The sequence below is a fragment of the Girardinichthys multiradiatus genome, chromosome X, assembly GCF_021462225.1.
Source record: "Girardinichthys multiradiatus isolate DD_20200921_A chromosome X, DD_fGirMul_XY1, whole genome shotgun sequence".
NCBI classification, from domain to species: domain Eukaryota; kingdom Metazoa; phylum Chordata; class Actinopteri; order Cyprinodontiformes; family Goodeidae; genus Girardinichthys; species Girardinichthys multiradiatus.
In genome coordinates this window covers 36383137-36405511 of record NC_061817.1, presented here as the reverse complement: position 1 = coordinate 36405511, position 22375 = coordinate 36383137, and the positions used below count along the sequence as shown (strand labels likewise).

The following is a 22375-nucleotide window of genomic DNA, read 5'->3' as shown; positions in this document are numbered from 1 at the left end:
CAACTTGTTGAGAAAACTGAAATGTATTTACATATGCTTTAATAGGTTCCATGTATTCAAATAAAGATTCTGTTAGCACATAAAATGTTAAGACTTTGTCAATCAGTTTTAGAAAAATGATTAATGTTTCTAGTTGTTTTTATAAATCAGGCCATCTTGAAAATGAACATATACTGCCCTCTTGAGGATTACTGTTGAACTACCCCCAGGACGAAACAAATTTCACCAAAACTAAAAAAAAAGATAAGGACTTTAAATTAATTTATTTAAAAAAAAAAAAAAGCATTTCTCCACTGAAGCAGAACAAACATCAAATTCTTGTCTTACTATTGTTTGGAACGTGTACAATCAGAAAAACAGACTCGCCAGGTCGATTGAACAGAGCAAAATACGTAATCAAGCATGGATGTGTGAGTAGAGGGGTCTGCCAACACCACAACATCAACACAGCCTGGAGGGACCATGAGGAGGAGGAGGATGTGACAGAAACAAAAGGAGAGAAGAGGAGCAGGAGGAAGAGAAATAAAACGTTTAATCAAGTGCAGATCTGGTCTCTCTCTCTCTCTCTTTTTGTTAATGACTTCTCTGTTGTCCGATACATGCAAGGTCAACACCTGGAACTACACATGGATATCTGTGCAAGTATTGAAATATGAAGGAATAATGAAGCAATTTGGTTAAGATATGTCAAAACAACAGGGAGGGGAGGGGGGACAGAAGAAAGTTTACCAAAAACGGTTACACACTTTTCACCAAACAGAAATGAAAAGTTCGCGTAAAAATGTCTCTTAGTTTCTGAAATGTCACCGCTTTGTACGCTTCCTGTAATTTATTTATTACTTTTCTAGTTAAGTGTAAATACATTAAGAAATTGCTATGCTCCACATCTTGAACAACAGAATACTGCATATCTACGTACAGCTGTGATTAAGAGGGTCAGTAATGTGAGAGGCTAGCTGCCAGGAATTAAAATTGGCTCCAAGTTGATCCCTTTGACTTTTTATAATTAATAAGGAACATAAAAACGGAAAAATTAAATGCTGAATGCTCATCGTACTCGTCGCTTGGTTGGTCACGTTGTCCCGATCCGTTCCGACGGGTCAGGTAGGGAGGGCGTTTCCTACTGGCTGCCGGAGGCTCCGATCTGCTCTGAGGTAGATGCGTCAGAAAGGCGGCATCCAGCCCGAGCCGACTCCGGGCCTCTCCTGCTTGGAGGTCAAAGGCCGGCTTGTTTAAGGGTTTGTTGTTGCTAAGGCTTCCTGTGGTCGTGCTTCAGTCACGGCTCATACGGAAAACCTACAAGTTTCTTTGTTCTCATCCCATTCTCACCAAACTGAAAGGGGAAAGGATCTCCGTTTGGCACCTTGGTCGTAAGTGGCAGGAGGAGAAACAGAACAAACGGCGGGGACGAGATAAAGAGAGACAGTGGGTGAAGGGGGGGACGTGGTGGGGCGCTGTGGTGCGAGGTCGGACAGACTAATTTGGTTGGTCACTGGCTGCTGGCGAGTCCGTCTCTGCCGCGGCGCCCGGGGCCATCTCCTCCCCGGTTTTCACGCGTTTGGCGTCAGGCTGCTCGCCCGCCAGCTGGTCTCCGTTCTGCCGCTTGGTGGGGAGGGAGGCGGAGGCGGAGGCATGGGTCGCCAGCAGGTGGAGGGGGCTTGCTGCAGCTGGAGAATGAGAGAAGAAGAGTTAACAGTGTGTCCTGCTACTGAAGCTGCTATCTGGGTTTCAACTTGGTTTCTGAACATCTCACCTGAGCTGGCAGGAGCCTGGAGGGCAGTGGTGATGCTGTGGGTGCCATTCTGTGTAATGGCCTTGATGGGCAGCTGGTGCTGACCCACAGGGGCCTGCTGCACTATGGTTACAGTCTGCAGGGGCGTGGCTGACTGGGAGCTCTGGATGATGCGACTGGAGGCGCCCACAGAACCGATGGTTGAAACAGTTTCTACTTTGACTGAAAGGAGAAGAAACAATCAGGAATGAAGATGAACAGTTTAATTATATTTGTAATGTTTATTCAACTCTTTGTGTATTTTAACTAATCTACCCTGAACAGTTTACTCTGGAGGCTTCCACACCTCTCTGCCTGCTTGTTGTGTTTCTGTGAATCACTTTGGGTCAAACTAATAAAGTTGCTGCTTCAACCAGAACCAATCTGTTTGACTGAGATTTTACAGACAATTAGAATACTGTGTAAAAGTTCAATATTTGATGTCACTCATTTCAGGAAGTGAAACTCATTCTTTATATTCATCATATTTCTCGCCTGTTTTTGTAATTATGATGATTATGGATTACAGAGAATGAAAACCCAAAATTCAGTGCCTGAGAAAATTGCATAAGATCAATGGAAGCCCAGGTTGCTCTTATAGCGACCTTCAGATCATCTGCATTGTTGGTCAACAGAAAACCCAGTGGACCAGAACCAGCAGATGACATGGCACTCCAAATCACCACTGACTGTGGAAACCTCACACTAGACTTCAATCAACGAGGATTCTGTGCTTTTCCACTCTCCTCCAGACTCTGGAACCTTGATTTCCAAATCAAATTCAAACTTTACTTCCATCTGAAAAGAAGACTTTGGACCGCTGAGCAACCATCTAGTTCTGGTCCTCCTTAGCCCAGGTAAGACACTTGTAGCACAAGTGTAGGATTCATCTGTGCATTGTGGCTCTGGACGCGCAGACTCTAGCCTTAGCCTACTTCTTGTGAAGCTTCCCCAAATTCCTGGATGGATTTTGCTTGATAATCCTCTCAAGGCTGAAAGGTTTATGTTGCACTTTTTGAAATCAGACTTTTTCCTTCCACTCAACTTTCTATGTATATGCTTGGATGCGGCACTCTGTGGACAACCAGCTCTTGAAGCAATTACCTTTTGGGGCTTACCGTCCTTGTGGAGGGTGTCCATGACTGTCTTCTGGACCTCTTTCCAGTCAGTAGTCTGCCCCATGATTGTGTCTTCTACTGACCCAGACTGAGAGACCAGTTAGAGGCTCGGGAAACCTTTGCAGGTGTTTGGAGTTACTTAGTGGATTAGAGTGGGACACCATGGGTTTCCAATATTTAACTTTTCACAATATTTAAATTTGTAGGGTACACTGAATTCCGGGTTTTTATTATCTGTAAGCCATAATCTTTCAGGAAAAAAAAGGAAGGGCAAGGAAGGAGCAGAGGTAAGACATGAGGAAGAAAGGAGAGAAGGAATGAAGGACAGAAGAAGAACACAAAGAAAGGAATGAAGGACAGAAATAAGGAAGTAGAGAAGGACACAAGGAGTTAAGAAAATTAAAAGTCAAGTGAAACCAAGAAGGAAATGAGGCCAAAGTTTTAAAAAATGGGACAGAAAATAAAATCACAAAGTACAAATATTTTTTCATACTTATCCAGACCTGGAAAATGCTCAAATCTAATTCTAGACTTTTAAGTCCCTGCAGGAATTGTGTGAAAATTTTAGGTTAACCGATACGAACTGCTGGGAAGTTTTAACTCACAACAAAAACAAACACTGGGAAAATTTAACCAATCAGAAATGCTTGGCTCCTCCCCTGAAGGTTCAGGGTTCCTGCAGTCCAAACGAAACTTCAGTGAGAAAAAAAAAAAAGCCTGGAAGGTACTTGTCAGCATTTTGGGCCTGATATCCTTGTCATGGTTGGTATCTGTGCCTCACCTTTGACCTCTGTGTGCTCCCCATTCTCCTGCGGCTCACTCTTGATGATGGTGGCGGGCTGGGCGATGACCGTGGACATGGCCGGGATCTGCTGCAGGACATGGACAGTCTGGACAGCGGGCTGGGAGCTGCTGGTGCTCACTGGGGAGGCCATGGTGTAAGTCACTGGCTTGATGGTTTGAGGTAACTGGTGCTGGACTGCTATGAGTACCGACTGGTTGCCAGGCGAGCCTGGAACAAGAAATTGAAGAATTTATGTGCATGTTTCTCAGATAAAAATGGCAAAGTGCTCCACAACAACAACAAAAAAAACCCCTAGAAAATAAATTAAAACTGATTTAGCTGTAGAATGACAAATGAAACCACTTGGATAACACTGAAGCAGGAAGCAAACTAATAATCCAAAGAGGTTTCTAAGCCAGTAGAAAATAAAAGGCATTGCACCTGGTGTGTTTTGTGCAAAACGTGCTTCCTGGATCACTGCCAGTTTGGGCTGGACTGTGGTGGTGGACACTGGGGTGGGAGTGGAGGAGGTATCTGGTTCCAGGGGGACCGGGGAGCCCTCTCGAGACAGGCTGTCTGGGGTCTGGACCCCGCTGGAGTGAGCGGAGAGCACCCCTGAATGACTGGGAGATGCTGGAGCACTCCTAAAAAGGTCAGAGAAAGAAATGACAGAGACTAATTAATTTTTACCAAAACAGATTAGAATATATCCAATTATCCTCATATTAGATCGGAACTCGCATAAAGTAAAGACTGACACACAAACAACAGTGAAATGTTCCCTGGGGCAAGCAGGGAAGAAAAAATGCCATGTAGGGATGCAAGATTCGCCCCCTGCTGGTCATCAGGCAAACTGCAGGTTATAAGACTTTTTTTTTTTTTTTTAAATCAACCAAAATAAATTGTTTTGTTGTCTTGATGAGGACATGTTTATTTCTTTTTTCTCAGATCCCGTAAGAATATCAGTGCATAAAACATAGAGCAGTGATATAATGCGTCTAAACAGACAAACTGTGTTTTAAATATTAAACTGTTACTATTACATACAGAAAAAACAAAGATTTATAGAAAATTTAGACCAATAAATCCAAACGTTTCCTTATCCAGTAGTTTTACAAAGTACAGGTGTGAACGTTTCTGTTTATCAAATCAGACTTCATATCAGATATGTAATATGTATCATTTCATTATGGGGAAAAACAACTTTACAACCACAACCGTCAGAGTATTTCAGCAACATTTCATGTAACAGAGCAACACAAAGTAGCACCAAATTGTGTAGTAGAAGAAAAATGATAAATGATTTTCTATGGTTACAAGTAAAACAGATCTAGTCTGTGTTTATCTCCATCTCCTCATCCATTCTGACCTGCTGAAGAGAAGCATCCCCACACCATGATGGTGCCACCACCGTGTCTCACTGTGGGGATGTTGAATTTACGGTGATGTGCAGGGTTGGTTTCCATGTTGGCCCAGAAATTTCAGTTTGGTCTCATCTAAGCAGTAAACTTCTTCCAGATGTTTACTGTGTCTATTTCATGGCTTGATGCAAGCTGCATTCAGGATCTATGTTTTTATTCTTGCCTGATTAGTGAAAATGATGACTGTTCTGTCAACAGATGTCATCGCCCACCTGAGCTGTGGATCTCTGAGCTCCTCCAGAGTCACCATGGTCTTCTTGGCTGCTTCTTTGATTAACAATCTCCTTGTCCAGCCTGTTAGTTTAGGTGGACCTCCAGGTCTTGGTAGGGCTGCAGTTGGACCATCCTCGCTCCATGTCCAGATGACGGACTGAACAGAACTCTGGGACATGTTCAAAGCTTGCAGTATTGTTGTAGAACCTAACCCTGCTACAAACCTCTCCACAACTGTCTCCCTGACCTGTCTGCTGTGTTACTGTAGTACTTTTATTTAGGGGTATCAGAGAAGGTCTGAACACCAGACTTTCCTAAACATGGATCATTTCCGTCCACTTCTAATGTTTGTACTACTTTGTGTTCCTCTGATCCAATATTATGAGCTGAAGTTTGTGGTCATAATGTGACAAAACAAGGAAAATTAGAGGGGTGTGAATAGTTTATCTGTGGAGGACACACCACTGCATGGATCATGTAATATGGGCCAGACCTGGAGGAGAGGGGTCCATGCGGGGTTCTGAAGCAGGGAACCCCCCGAGGCCTTCGTTTCCTGAACGCCTGCTCGATAAGTTTGGCCTCAGAGGACGGGTCTATCCTCCAGAAGGAACCTTTCCCCGGTTCCTCCTGCGACCTCGCCACTTTGATAAAATAACGGTTCAGCGACAGGTTGTGACGGATCGAGTTCTGCAACGGCAAAGGGTGAAAAAAAGTGAAACCGAGGCGATGCATGACCAACTGACACCACCAGGTCCGGACTAACCTGCCAGCCCTTGTCTGCGGTCCTGTAGTACGGGTAGTTCTTTGTGATGTGATTGTAGATTCCGTTTAGTGTGAGCTGCTTGTCCTGAGCCAGAGTTATGGCCTGGACTATCAGCTGTGCATAGGAGTACGGAGGCTTGGAGTCGTCCTGCGGAGCAGACCAGAGGAAACCTTTCAGCCGTCACCAAGACCCACTTTCATCTTCGCTGCCGTTTGATAAGGAATGACAGAGCAGCTAAGCTGGTGAATGTTAATACAGTAATTCTAATAAGGACTTCAACAACTAAATCAGAGTTAATTTATTTAACCAGGTTAGTCCCATTGGGATCAAAGCTTTTCTCTAGCAAGAGTCAACAAGAGTTTTATTCTAAGCAATAACTTTAAAACTTGTTTACACTAAAAACGCGCAGACGAGGTGGAAAATAACAATTTTACCATACTTTCAAGTCTTTCAAAATAAGAGCTTGAATCTTATTCAAGTTAGAGTAAATGAAAAAGGGAGTCCCTCAAGGTAATTTGCATGGGATTTATCATTCGCATAGAAATATTTTGTCCAAGACTAATGATGGACCGAGCACATTACCTTGAGGGACTCCCTTTTTCATTTACTCTAACTTGGAGGAAGATCCCTCTATCTGAACCACCAAACCGAAAAAAAAAACCAAATAGCTGAAAGACATTTGATTAAAATTTTATGATGAACAGTTTTAAATGACTTAAAAAAATAAGAGCTTGAATCATGTAATGCATTCCATGCATTTGGTGCCAAAAATAAGAAATTATTTCTTGCCTTTTAGAAACCATGTTTCTTTGTTAAGACACATCAAATAACTGAAATGGCTTTTTATTTGAACATACATCCGTGACCAAGGCAGCGGGCACATAAAGGCTCCCAACTGAACGTGTCTGTTCTGATCCTTCAGTTTTCCAGGTGGTAAAGAACATATATTTTGTTGTGACATGACGTAGCATGAGTTGCTACGTCATGAACTTCGTCAAACACGGGATTTATCATTCGCATAGAAATATTTTGTCCAAGACTAATGATGGACCGAGCACATTACCTTGAGGGACTCCCTTTTTCATTTACTCTAACTTGGAGGAAGATCCCTCTATCTGAACCACCAAACCGAAAAAAAAAAAACCAAATAGCTGAAAGACATTTGATTAAAATTTTATGATGAACAGTTTTAAATGACTTAAAAAAATAAATAATATAAAAAAAGAGACCAGACGGTTTTTTTCATGGCCAGCTTTCTGCACCAGCATTCCTAAATCCCTCCTTACACCGATGCAGCAGAGAAGGGCAGAGCAGGCTGGCCCTCACCTTGGGACTGTCCCCTCCAGAGGCCTCCTTGTCGTTCTCAGGCTGCGAGTTGTCGTTTATTAGCTGCAGCTCCACAGAGCTGACCATGCGACCACCCATCCTGTAGCCTGAGGAGCCCGCCCCCCGTGGGCTGGAGGGACAGGAGTTAGCAGCGCTGTGAAGGGAAACCAGAAACAAGACCATCAGCTCATGAGGACGCTACTCTGAGTTTTTTAACCAAATCAGGACAAAACGATTTAATTCAGAGCTTAAAATACAACAGGTCTGGTTTGCTCCAAAACAGTTCATCTGCAGTCTGTGCTGCCGTGACACATCTATGCAAATTAGCCTACCTCCATGACTTTGTGGGAATACTGCAATCACTTCAGGAGCAACGGGATGAGACATACTGATGTAAAAGATCATTTCCATAAATTAATGTCCCTCTGGAGATTACTGCAGCACGTGATGACAGGAGAAACCTGCCCTGATGTTTCTCCCTTTAAACCATCTGCTCAGGCTTTGGGATTGAAAGGATCGAAGAGTCGCCATCCACCCTTAGCTCTGCTGACGGAGAACTAAGCCTAAGCTGATCACCGTTCAGGGAACCTGCCAAGTTCAGCTGATAACTCCAGGTCCAGCAGAGCTGGGGTGAAAGGAACATTTATTAACCACAGACACTGACCCTGGATCAGCTGAATGTTTACCTCCAGAAAGCAGCAGGGATTCCGTGAACAAGGCTTGCGAAAATTTCCACAACTTCCCTCAGTTCTCAGGTTTTTAATATAAGAAACAAAATCCTTTAACCTGCTAATTCAGACAGAACATTAACCTTAAATGCAAATCCAAAGTAGAACATGACCCTGGATGTGAAGTGAAGGTACCTGATGGTGCCAGTAGGTGACGGCAGGGGGCTCATTAGGTGAGCGATGTTATCTGGAATGTTGATGGTAAGGGGGGAGATCTGGGGCTGTACTGGCTTCACTGGGGACTCTGGCGCCTCACGCTTGGCTTTCCTCCCGCTGGACAGGGCCGTGAAGTTGATCTTGATGTTTGTGCTGGGAAATCTGAATGTGCACCTGCAGAAAAAAAGACAAAGAACAGCGAAAGTCATACTTAAGGTGGATTATCTAGAGATACGAGAAACTGAGGAAGAATATGGACTGTTTTACTTTAGTTAGTTGACTAATCAACTTATAAACTCATAACAAAATGAGAAGAAAGTAACCAATAAAACTCATTTACATTGGAGAATCTCTCCAAATAAAGTATCAACCCAAGAGAAGTGCAGCAATCAACTAACCAGTGATCAAAATCGACCGATTCTCCATCGATCTGAAAATGTAAAAAATCTAAAATATTTTCCAGGTTTGTTAAATGCATCTAAACTAGGATATCCCACTTTTTCTCAATCTGAAAAGCGGCAACAAACGGCAGGTTGGGAGGAGTAAAAATCAGATGGAGATTAAGAACAGCCAGCTTTGAAGTGGAAAAGTCTACTTTTCCTGTTAATGTTGGTTTGAGTTCAGCTTTAAATGTAACTAAGTTACATTTTTCTGTTTGTATAAGTTACAGTGTATGGACTTAATTAAAAGGAGGGATCGTTTTAACTAGATAATATTTAGTTTAATACATTTTTTAACTATTTGCTACAGGATGCTGCTCAGCATTCTCTATAGTAAGCCTAATTAGGCTGATATAAACTTTTTTTAATGAAATATCAGCTTAGATACTTAAGAAAAATTATAATTCTGATTCTAGGTTAACAAAAGGGGCATAAAAGGCACATCACCCTCTTGTCCAATGTCGCCCGGGGCAACTGCCCATGTTGCCATGTCTGGATTTAACTTTTTTTTTTTTTTTTTAATAACCCAGCAGCCAAAGAAGATCCGTATCAGACAACATTTTCTGATATTATGGCAACGACAGCATTGAAGGTGACACTGAACTAGTTCATTAACTGACTGCGTGGACACCTCTGGTAGGCAGCTTTCAATCACTCTGCCACAGACTAGATCGGCTCCTAGGCGATCACTTGCTGAAAAACCGGAATTTTCAAAATGAAGAACTTACCATTTTTATCTATAAATAAAACTAACTGCGTGCACTTCTTAAAAAAATAAAATCAGATAAATATTGGGGACATATGCTTTGATGCATAAATGTTGATGTTCTTGTAATTCTACAATCTTTGTACAAACTAACTGCAGGTATTCGCCCAGGCAAGTAATTAGGCTGATTTAGCTATTCAAACAATGAACACAAATGACTATGGCAGGCTTGAATTGGCACTAAACGACAAAATGCATAAGGTTTCATAATGTACGATGCTGATAACGTGGTAGTTCTTGCACGAATGGCTCCTCCATATACTAAAATGTAGCGTGAAACAATCTTACCAATGGCAGAGAACATGTCAATGGGCCTTACCCTCAGCCAACTCAACCAAACCTCCTGAAAGCCAATAAAAAGCCAGTCAGATGCGGGACGAGGAGAAAATGCTTCTCAGTAATAGCCGGGTAACCTGTTCACTTAATGTGGGCAGTTAGTGTGAAACTACCCAACACAGGGGGGTGCCAACTCTCCACTGATTGTACAGGCAAATCAACAATGCTAAACTCATATAACGAAGATAAAAACACTGTTTATTCAATTAGCTGTTGCCATGGCCACCACCCTTCCTTCCTTTTAATACAACCCTGGGCAACAGCCCATGTGGCCTACATTAAATTAGCCACGGCTGCCAACTGTCTAATTTAGCTGTAGCTTATGTTTTTAAGACAAAATTATTTGCATCTTCATTATGGTACTCAGAAGAAAGCTGTGCAATTGCTTTTTTTTTTATTTCAAAAGTACGATATCCACTATTTAAACTGACTTTTGTGGCAAAAGGGACCAAAACATGTAAAAAGAGGAGATTTCTAATTACTAAAAACCGGATAAAAAGCCCAGAAAAGAAGCATTTAACTCTTTATGACCGGCGGGAGCGCCGGCGCTTCCATTTGCATATCTATTTTTAAACGTCTGCAGAATTGTGACCAAATAAGCTAGAACAACACTTTTTTTTGCAAAGGAAACCGAAGAGTTTAACTTAAATATTCTACTCACGTGTCCCAGAGCACCGTTTTTATTTTCCAGAAACTGTTTCAGAAAACCAGTAAAAAAATCGCAAAAGACAAACATTAAAATCCAGACCAAAGAGTACTTCCTACATCGGAATATGCGTGATGGCGTTGGTGGATGAACTATCACATGGTTTCTTTCACACCAATGCCCGCAACAACCAGAAGTGATGTCATTTCCTGGATGTGGTCTTTTTTTCCCCAGAAGTTGGTAGTTTTTCCACAGTAAACTTCGCTCATAATTTCGCTTTCATTTTCGTTGTTTTTTGGACTTTTTATTGTTTGAAGATGGTCTTATGAACATATATGTGTGCTCATAGGTATCTCGCACACTTATGGTGCGTTCACACCAAACGCGATTTCTGCGAGTTTTTCGCCTCATTTGTGTGCTTATGCCCGCTTCACATTCTGCGTGAACTCCGCGTTGGCATTTGGCAACAAGCGGCAACGCTTCGCCGCGTCATCAAATAGGAGGAGCTTCCATCTGCTGCTTGCTGGTTTCAACTGAACATGGCGGACATGGATTTCACGGATAATCACGGTGTTTTACCTGTGGAGAGCCGAAAAACGCCGCCGACATCAATGTCCCTGGGTTCACCAGATTCTTCAGGGACGGGAACAGTTCAGAGATCACCACCACCTACTCCAGGAGCTGCGTCTGGATGACGGTCGATTTCAGCAGTACTTCCGTCTATCCAGGACCCAGTTTGAAGATCTGCTGCCCCGCGTTGGGAGATGAATCGGCCTCCGGGACACCAACTACCGGCGACCGCAGTGAAGCCAGCCCGAAGCCGGACATCGGACACTCAAGCTCCGCGGAGCCAGCGGCATCCAGCCCACGGCCGATCCGAGTCAGGCACCCAGACTTCGGCTAGCTGCTCTCTGTTGCTCCCTCTTCTGACGTGCGGTGGTTCACTAAGGACCGTCAATAAGTTTTTGAACCAAACAATTGTGGAAAATCTGAGTGCCTGAATCGGATCAACCGTGAGCTACATGCCGCTAACTCCGCGGAGCTTGAACATCCAACTTCAAACTAACTTCACCGCGGTTTACCGCCGCTGTATCCCCGCTGCTGAACACCTGTCCATCTGTCTTCGGTGAATAAATAAATCTCAGCTCAGTAAAAAAAACCAGCCGATTTTTAATGTCCACATCTAAATATAAGATATTTGTGCCTAAACATAACCAGTCCTTCACCCTACGTCACAGCCACATCCAGTCCCTGATTGGTTGACGCAACGCAAATTTAGGAAAAAGTTCAGATTTTTCAACTTGTCCATCACGCCGCTCCGCTCCCGCTTGGCTTGCCGCGCCCTCCGCACCGCGCCGCTCCTGAACGCGCCTCTACATAGGGATAACATGTAAATTGGTCGCTCCTTTCGCAGAAATCGCGTTTGGTGTGAACGCATCTTTAGAGATTTAATTACACTTCTGTAAATAGTTTATTTTGATGGACATATCTTTTCTCAAACTGTTCACAATGTACATTTTATGTTCGTTTTTGTCTCTGTTCATAAATATTTGTGTATTTCAAAAATGAAGTTATGGAAACACTCCAAATAAATTGTGCAACTTTTTTATATTGTAATATTTGAGGGAGACAGCTATGATATTTCTGTATTTAGGAAAATATGTGCCAAAAAAAAAAAAAAACGATTTTAATTTTTGCTGGTTTTCTGGTTAATTGCACTTTTTTGCAATTTACTTACTTAATATGGAGTTATTATATACAAAATATTAAAATTTAGGATGTAATGGTTGTATTGATTTATAGCAAATTGAAATTCTCCAAAAAATGGCTCTTCAGCATGTACAAATGTAAAAATATGCTCTGGCGAACTTGTTCTATGGTAGGTCATAAAGGGTTAATCCACTGTAAAGTAAAACAAGGCCCAAAAGGATCCACTGTAAAATCCCTCCGAACAGAAACTGGCATCATAAGGTATTCTGATGGTTACTATGCACTAATTTATATTTCTCGCTACTTTGTGGCCCAGTAATTATTTTACTGAGTCATTCATTTATTTCTGTATTTATTCTTAATTATGGCAGGATTGGTCCTCCATAGCGCTGCAGAAGTTAAGAAGGATGTAAAAGACAAACTGTTGGTGGAAGACTGGAACGTTTGGGGCGCAGCTGAATAGAAACAAAGCTCCCTGTTGGGATTAGGCTGCTCGGCACCCTGGAGACGGCGCAGGCACACAAAAAGCTGGACTTCCATTCAGCTGAAGACTGTCAGGAACAGCATTTTAGTTTTCCTGTGCCAGGCTTTCACAAAGCCAGCATTAGCTGTGAGTACAGTATCCCCGCCACCTTCGTCTTAAATAAGCTCTAGTGTTCACAGGAGGGGCCCGAAGCACTTCCTGTAGTCACATGTTTTCATTAAGTCTGCAGCAACTCAGGAAGGTTCGAGTCTTCTCTGCAGATGTGATAAAAATAACACCAGACTTATCCAACAACTGTCAGCACACAATGAAATCTAAATATACATCAATAAACTGCCAGCTTCTTTATGTCACCCTGCTGTTAATGAACGCAGACACAAAAATACTGGAGTACTGGAAATAATCACAGTTTGGTAGGAAAAAGACAGAGACTGCCAGTTTAAACTTATTATCTTTAAAAATCAGAAGGATCATGTAACACATGTAAGCTGTTTGCTTCACAGCAGATTATCTGGAATATTCAGAAAAGCAGGACAAAACTGGACTCAGAACCGACCCCTCTCAGACATTATGACCCACTAGAAGTGTGTGGTGGGGTATTTCTCCCTTATTTTGCCATGTTTAGGGTTTCTGGTAGCAGTGTACAGACGTAAAAGCTGTTTGTCGTAACGTTTTAAGGTTCCAACATGGTTCCTAAGGCATGAGCTGGTTTACGGCGTAAAATCCACTCAACGTTTGTCAAACTGCTACCATTTAAAGTCCTGATAGCCCTGATAATGGGAACGTTTTGACCAGATTCAGGCCGTGCTGCCCCTCCCCTACCTGCTTCTGCACACCACATGTCATTTCTCAGGTTTACCATAAGATCAGCTGTGGACACTAAAGGCGTGACGCCCATCGCTGTAATTAAAGCCGTGCTTTCTGAAAGTACATTCAGCGTGCCAAGTGGTCGGAGTGTTGGGCAGCAGGCTGCGGTCACAACATGAGCAGATGGCCCGGCTAACATTAGCTTATTGGGACCACCAGTGTTACTCTATAAAGAGAAGAAAAACCAACGAGGATAATATGCACAATAAGCATATATGCTAAATTTAGGTGTTTGTTCTACATTTACCACTGTGAATATCTGTAATTTTAAAATGAAAAAGGTCAAATCTTTTAAGTTAGCCTGTTTTAGACGTTACCAGGTCTTACATCATGTGGCTGAAAGTGAATTTAACATTTTTTTTTTTAAATATATCAATGGTTTTAGACGCTTTAGGAGTGGTTGATGTTAATTTGACAGAAAAAACTAAAATCTGTCAAATTATCAAGAAAATTGACAAATGTTGCTTTGATCCAACTTAGGAACTCAAGATTTTCCTCTACGAGAGCTAAGATCAAAATTCAATCAATCGATCAATGCATTTTCTCCATTCCGACATTTTAAAGTTGCTGTTTGGGCAATAAAACTACTTAGTTGAGTGGCAACATGGGGACGTTTTTTTGGCTGCTTCTTCATTCAGGTATCGAAACAAGTCGGTACAACCTGCACACAGAGTTGGCAGCTTTTTTATGCCAGATGCCTTCCTGACCCGACCAGGAATCTGACCCAGGAACCCCGAATCAAAGGCGTGGACTTACCCCACTAAACCACGAAGGGACCCAGCAGAATGGCAACATAGTTTCATCAAAACAAGCATCTTCTGCCTCTTTAAAACATAATACTATACTTAGCATTCCCCATTATTGGCAGGCGGGGCTTTATTGCGTAGAGCATTTATGATTAGCTCTAATTAAAAGTGCACAGATCTAGCGTCTACTGGCTGATAAAGATAATCAGCCGTCAGAACCGATCAAGGAGAAACTGTCTCATTTCAATCACTGGCTGATGGGAGGATTACTACCCCACATTTACTGCAGTCCAGGCAGCTTCCTGCATTACTGGTAATGCATTCACTGATACTGTGAGGAACATAAATGTAGCCCTGGTGACAATCATTGACCATAAAAGAAAATGTAATCTGCTGCCTGGTTTGTTCCCTAACAGACAGGCAGTAGATCTGAAGCCAACAGTACAGAAATTAAAAGATTATCCCCATTTATGCATCAAATCCTATTTACCCAACTTTTGTTTTTATTTTCATTGAACTTAAAACGATGTCAAACAACATGCGCATTGTTGATGCATACTGATTTTTAGGGCCTGACCTGCCGATCAATGAAAAACTGGTTGATTTTGCTCACCGGCTGATTGGTGCATCACTGTCAGAAAAACTTTTTACTTTGTGCTGCTTGAGAAAAATCCTGACATAATGCTTTCAGAGTATGAGAAACACAGGAGATCGGGGCCATTTCATCGAACTGGGATCCTGTTTTAAATGCCTAATCTTACAGTTAACTAGGAGTTGCAAATAATGATTATTTGCTAAATCGATTACTCTGTTGACCATTTATTTGATTAACCGATTAATAATCAGAAAGAAATAGGTGGTTAATCGGAGATTACAGAATTTTGACCAGGTGATGTTTAGGCTGTTCTACTCGAGGAGTTCTGGATAGCGCATATTTACAGAGAAAAGTTTTTTTCATCTTATATGCAAAACGTATAGATTTTTTATACAGTTTCGGCTTAATTATTGCTCTGCAAATAGCAGGTTTTAGAGTCTGTATACTCCAGTGAACAATGTTTCCATTTCTAAATTAGTTGACGATTATTTCAATCATTGATTAATCCAATTAACTGTTTCAGCCCTACAGTCAATGGTGTGAAACGACCAAGTAGCGATGCACCAGTCACTCAAAAATCTGCCGGGGGAAAAAAATGACTCTAACCCAGTTCAAAACTGAATTATCCTACTTTTTTCAGACTGTGAATGCACCAACAAACAGCATGTTCTTTGATGCCCTGTTTGGTAGATATCATGTTAGGGATTTATGATCTGATGCATAAACTGGGTTAACATTTTAATTCATTTAATGAACCTACAGATAATTTTTCTCATCACAATCAGCAAATCGGACCTCAAAGAAAACCGGAAATCGATCAATAAAAAGCCAAACAGAAGAGGAACATTAACACTTCTAACTTTTATGGTCTATGTTTGTCTTTCCTCATTGAATCGGCCAAAACATCTGACTGCTGCATCTTTAATAATACGTTTCTGTTAAATAAAACGATTTAAACTGTTCATTTTCTATCAAACTACATGAAGTAACTTAAGGTTATGAAATGGAAGTTTAATTACATGTTTGTTAAAGATGTTTGGGAAAAAGTTAAGGAAAGATCCTTACTTTTCCCGTTCCCGGACTCCAATATCAGATGTGAAAATACTGTGCAGAACAACAGCAACGTTTAAAACATTACATTGCTCTTACAAGCAAAAATAAGTTGCTATAAAGTCTGCCAATGAAGACAGAGGCTGTAAGCTTTAGGAAAGTCCAGATGGGGAAGAATCTGCTGGTTTTAAGTTCTGCCTGTAGATCTCAGTGTCTGGATGAGGACCACAGAATCAAAGTGGAGTTCAGGATGTTTCTGAACACCCTCCCGTCTGCAACACAAAACCCTCTTTATAACCCCATTTCTTCCCCTCACCAGAACAACGAGACAAACTAAAAAACTAGGATAAAGAAAACACAGTTGCTACGCTGCTAAGCCGTGAGGACGGCAACAAACAAAGCTTGTTCAACTGAAAGCTTTCACTTGAATTTCACCCCCACCCACCGTGCTGCAGAGAATGTAAACAAAAGAGGACAGACAGATAGGAAGAGCTGCAGCTTATAGAGAATTTGTGGGTGTGGGAGAGGATAGGGGTACAAGGGAGGAAGGGAATGGGAAAAGGGTCGTTCCTCTTTGCAGGCTCCAGTTTACATCACCGGAGAGGAATCCATCCCAGGAAAACGACCGGCCTGACTTCCCTCATGCTGCCAATCAGCTTCTTCAGCTGTTTGAGAGCCGCTTCCTTTAAATAAAACGCTTAAAAGCTCCTCTCAGTCTGGCTGATAAACGAATCTAAAATGCACTTATTGTACCTGCAGGTTGAGGACTCGTGCATGTGTATTTGTGAACCAGGAGAGTTTATGCAGGGAAACATTAACCCGAGACGGAAACGGCATCAAGTCAAAACAAGCCGCTGTTTTCTCCGTGTAAGAAAATGGTTTCATGTTGAGAGATTGTGCAACATGTGAGAGCAGTGTGCAAAGTCTGAATAGTGCTGGCAGGAGCTGCTAGGCTTGTTTACATGGCAGGGCACTTCTGTGAATAAACTGCAACCATTATTTTGGCACGACGGGATTCCAAACAAATCAGCCGGAACAAAATGTAAACAACGCTGCTGGAGTTATAAGGCTGTTGGAATCCGAGGAAAACTGGCTGGAAATGCTGCAAATATTCAGATCGACAAATGAAAATTGGCTCATTTGCAACCAAAGCAAAGTAATAGATGCATGTTGAGCTGCATTAGAGCCTCTGTGTTGCCAATAGTTCAAGCAAAGCTGATGGCAGAGTGATCCCACAAACATCGGCTGCTGTAGTTAAACATGTATTCAATTATGCAACACAGAGTGATGTTTCATTTCATTCAACTGGTCATTTGATCTCAATTAGAAATGTTCTGTTATGTAGATATTTAGTGCGCAGCATTTTCTACTCATCTCATCTGACGCATCTTATTAGATTTTTCTTGTAAGACTATCGTGCACTTTCTTTAAGTCCTGGGATTTTCTAGATTTTCTAGATTTTCCACCCATTTGTCACGTCAATATTCCAGACTTTTCCACACCCGGATTTCAACGATTTTTCACATTTTTTTACGCTGTACAAACATTTAGTGTAAACGTAGAGTACAGGGCAAAAGAGTTGAATAAAATAGCAAAATGGAGGAAGAGTGACAAGTTAGTCATAAAATATACAAATGTTTTGAGTTGAAATAAACTTATTTTAGCTTATTGTAGTGTTCATTAAAACCCACTAAACCAGTGGTTAACAGGTAGGGAATGATAGAAACCTAGAAGCACAAAAAACGAGAAGAACTATAAAATGATGTAACCTCCTACAATAATTGCACTTAAAAAAAAAAAAAGAGGTTAAATAAACAAAGGTAATTTCTTTGCAAGATTTAACACCGGCCTCTACTGCCAATAAATAGTTAAACATCAAGAAAAATAATAATAAACTGTGCATCGTTTCATAACCACCAGGTGGACATTTTGTACCTAATGACAACCCAGAACCCCAAGTCATCGTTTACAGTAAGAAGATGTGGTTTTTTTGATCCCTAGATAAGGCTGCACAATATACCACAAAAATATCTCCATCCCAATATCAGTTTATCCAATATTCAAATCGTAAACGTCTGCTTGCAGTGCAATAATGGTTGGCTAATTTATTCCTACTTTCATTTTTCAAACTAATGTCATATTTAGCTAGTTGGACAGAGGCCCACAGCAGCAGATGTTCACAGCAGACACAGGTGACATTACCCAGAATGCTAAAGGTCACAGAGTGACGGAAGCACAGATGAGATCGTCATCGCAACATATACCAATATTATTGCCATATGGCGATAATATCTATCAGCAGGGAGTCACTGAGTTATTTTGGTTTAATCTGGAACTCTTAAAAGAAACTACTGACCTCAATAACCACTGGAATTTGATCAATAGAATATTAGCAAAAAACATAGTATACAATTAAATTATAAAAAATTAAAAATCAACATTTTAATGACTTACGAGTCAAGAAAAAAACGTAACTACTACGAGTGTAACGGTTTTCATACGGACAACATCCGTACCGCCCGGTCGGTTCTGTGTACTGAACGAACACATGCAGAATGTTTCTGTGTGGAACTAATTGGGCAACACACCGTTCTGTAGGGCAACTTTAAAAAGGGGCACCAAAACAAAACAGAGAGGACTCTCAGCTATCACTGGGCTCTACTATTTGGGATCATTAAGAAGCTACATGGGAGAAAGAAAGGTGGACCGAACCAGAACTTTATGGTTGGCATACACATCTTTCAACAGCGAAAATGTAGTTAGCTCTCAACGTCACGCTGGATGCGATCATCACTGGTCATGGAGAAAAATCAGCTGACGTCCAAACGGCTTCCTGTGACATCCAATCAGACCAAACCCGTTGGCGAGAGGGGAATGGATGGACGTGGTGCATTCAAGTCCAGCTGGTACACTAAGTTAAGTAAATATCAAATCAGCTCGAGGGATATTAAAACACGTCTTAATATGGGCACAGTCTTATTTAAAGATGTCTTAACATCAATCCAGGTAGTGGCTATGCCTGCTTATACTACTTTATTCATTGGAAATAATACAATCAAATCTCCAGTCAGTTCTATACTTTCCAGTTGTTTTACATTTTAGAACAAAATCAAATTAATGTCAGAAATTCAAAAAGATTCTTTATTGACAGCTATCCAAAGTAAAAAAAAAAAAATTTAAAAAAAGTAACATTTTATTCTTCTTCTTATTTGAAGATGAATAAAATGGAGTAATCATTTATGGTTGAGATATTTCCTCATCCTATATTATTTATGAGCACACATATATTACGGTGAAATAACAAAATGTTTCAATCTAAAAGTGAAGAGAACCAGATTCCTCAGATTTTCTGTAGAGATCTCACAACTATACATCTTCATCTGTAAACGGGACAAAACTGCTCAGAAAGTGCATTGTGGATCTTAAATGTAACCATCAGGCGTTAATTCGTGTTGACCACCAGGAGATGGGACTGGAGGTCATGGCTTGTGCTGTGCAGGGCGAGGACCGGTTGGTTTGTTTACGTTCAGGGGTCGAGAAGAGCTTCATTCACAACAAATACACACAATCCATACTGGGGAAACACCCACAAACTGGGAAGACTGCAGCATCGTGACAGCATATTTCTGGTTGTAAGTGTGTAAAAAAACAATGATATGATCGAGAAAAGCCGCATAAACCCCAGAAGGTGTGTTATTTCACCAACTAGCTAATCTAATATAAGCGCGGAGGGGTGGGGGAGAGACACCCTAAGCTGACCCACGGGTGGGCTGTGGAATGTGCGTGGAATGACGGCGGGAGGCTCGTGAACACGGTTGCTAACAGGAATGTCAACAAAGAGAAGGGCTTTAGGGAAACAGGATGCGGACTTCTTGCTAACATGCTAAAACACGTGGTCCTCTCGACCCTTGTTCGCAAATATAAACCTAATGTAATCAAATGTTAATTTCAGCTACCCGGATGCTCCGGCTAATCCCCCACATGTTCCCCTGAGTGGTGGCGGTGCTGGAGGGGCACTTACATTCGTGGTAACTGCAGAGGAGGGGCGCCCCGTCTGAGGAACACTCCGTCCACAAACACCCCGTTTTTACCCAGACACCTCAGGTAGAAGTCCCCGCTGCCAGTGCCGTCGTCGCTGGCCGTGAAGACCTCCAGATGACGCCGCGAGATGAAGCTGGAGTGGCCCATGCTCACGTCCACGGAGCCCTGAGAAGAGTTCCGGCCGACGGTTACCGAGCGCTTCTTCATCATGTATTCGAATTCACGGCCCTCGAGCCGGGCAATCGGCCCAGACGATCCGCTAACTTGAACAGCCATGTTCGGGGTTGAAGCCTCGAAATGTCTAAAAAAAAATAAAATGGTTGGGGGAATTTGACACCACTGCACGGACGCCCGACTGTGGCCCTTCAAAGGCGTTCAAATGGAGCACATCTACAAGAGGGGCATCAAACTGAAAACAGGCATCCAGAGGGAAACATGCGAGGCCAGGGACCGCGGCTCCGACCCACCGCCGAGAGAAAGGGGAGCGGAGGGAGCCAATCAAATGAGGCCAGAGGCGGATATGGCTTAACTGTCAGCGGAGTTCTCCAATGAAAATGCAGGAGGGCGATGGAGCCCCGGCGCTACAGCCAATCATCTGCAAGTATTAAACAGAGGACAGATTCAAGGTCGGTTGGTGTGTAGCTGTACGTGCATATGCTATTGGGACCATAGACGTAGAGGAGTAGACGTCGCTCTGCTTCGTTGCCCAGCAGGGACGGTCCGTCAGCGCGTCCGCCATGTTGCTAGTGGCAAACCTCCTTGAAAACCGATATCAGTAAGATTAGAAACATGGTTTTCAACAGTTCATGTCCATAATAGTAGTGATAATAGTGACCACTGAAATAAAAACTAAAAAATATCTTCTAAGGAAAAGACAGAGCAATAAATCAAACACTATATGCCTGAAATTCTCCTAGACATACCTTAATTTACCTCTTAAATATCTCATAACATTTCATTTATTTTCATTTATAATAATAAACTGTACTTTGTGTACCTATTTTGTTTTCCAAAGATGACTTTTTAAAGGCTCGAGGTGACACCCTTCAATCGTTTTTCAGATGCTTGTTATACTACTACAAAAAACAAGAATTGTTATTATTATTTTATAACTCCTATAATTTTATTGATCATCATTATTGGGATTATTGTCGAGCCAGCTTGTTTAATATGTGACATAAAGTTAAAAGTTGTATCTAATCACTGCAGGTCTTCAGGGATTACTCACATAGCGTCTACATTTGTATGTCTATGATTTGGGCTGAGGTAAGAGGCGGACTCAAACGGTGTAGAAAAAGAGTGGATCGATACTTTTTAACACATGCTGTCAGCCTACACTTAAAGGTAACCGATAATCCAAGAGCGTGTCTCGACAGCAGCGCCAGATTCGCTCTGCTATCATCTAATAAATTGTGTGTGATTGTGGGAGTGTGTGTGATAAGGCTCTCCTCGTGTTTTACAGCACAGCTTTGCATAGCCACGCTGCATGACGGCACTCCACTGCAGAACCCATGTCTGGTTTTAAACAAATCTCTGCAGCATCTTAATAATCAACACAAAACTGTCGTCATCTATAGGCCACTTCCACTACAATTACTCCATGATTCAGCTGCAGGTTTTGTGAAAAATAACCAGAAAGATGTCGCATTGCATTTTAGTCTCTCTATCTTCCTGTTACCTAATCTCGTTTACTAATGCAGGTAGAGGCAGGGTTCACCCAGGACAGGTCAGTTGTAATTTACAGGGCAAGAACCATGCATACATGCATTCAAATTCTAAGGACGATTGAGATAGACTCACGAATCTAACATCTAACATGGGTTTGGTCTAGGGAAAGGTGCTGGAGTACCTGGAGAGATCAACACATGCACAAGGAGAACATGCACACTCCAGGCTGGGATTCAAACCCAGGACCATATAGCTGCAGCGCAACTGTGCTAACAACTGCTCCACCACGCAGCCGTTCCTCAAATTTCATTTTATAGAACTTTTTATTTAACAGAGACAAATGTAGTGAGAGCTGCTTCATATGTTACACAAAAAGTCAAGGTCATGCACACAAGGCTAATTTGCAACCCTTGACAAGGCTTTTGAGGATTAAAACATGACTTAAAACACCATAAAAAGCAAAATGGTTTGAAACATTACAGTAAACTGCAAATTGAATTTGACAAAAGATAGTTCTGCACTTTAAGAACTGCACACAATAAATCGAATCACAATATTTATTGCAATATCTTTGCATGCAATACCACAATCTCAAAGGTCTGCTTTGGTAGAATATATCTGTAACATATCAGTCCAGATCGATGGAGTTTAACTGCCCTTAACGTCCACACCAGATGCTAAAGCTCAGGGATAGTGGTGAGGACGTTGTGTAATGGCAAAGAAAGAAAGGGATTATGGGAAGGACT

At 41.9% G+C, this 22375-nt stretch overlaps 1 protein-coding gene across 1 annotated transcript; it reads right to left on the bottom strand.

Annotated features, from left to right (window-relative positions):
• Nucleotides 1-244: 244 nt before the first annotated feature.
• Nucleotides 245-20791, bottom strand: LOC124863103 (forkhead box protein K2-like). Its single transcript, XM_047357349.1, has 9 exons — nucleotides 19942-20791; nucleotides 8260-8454; nucleotides 7397-7550; nucleotides 6071-6217; nucleotides 5801-5994; nucleotides 4115-4317; nucleotides 3671-3901; nucleotides 1754-1954; nucleotides 245-1667 (listed from the first exon to the last, which is right to left on the bottom strand). The coding sequence occupies exons 1-9, from the start codon at nucleotides 20235-20237 to the stop codon at nucleotides 1477-1479; spliced, it is 1812 nt and encodes a 603-aa protein (XP_047213305.1). The 5' UTR covers nucleotides 20238-20791; the 3' UTR covers nucleotides 245-1476.
• Between the last annotated feature and the right edge of the window lie 1584 nt (nucleotides 20792-22375).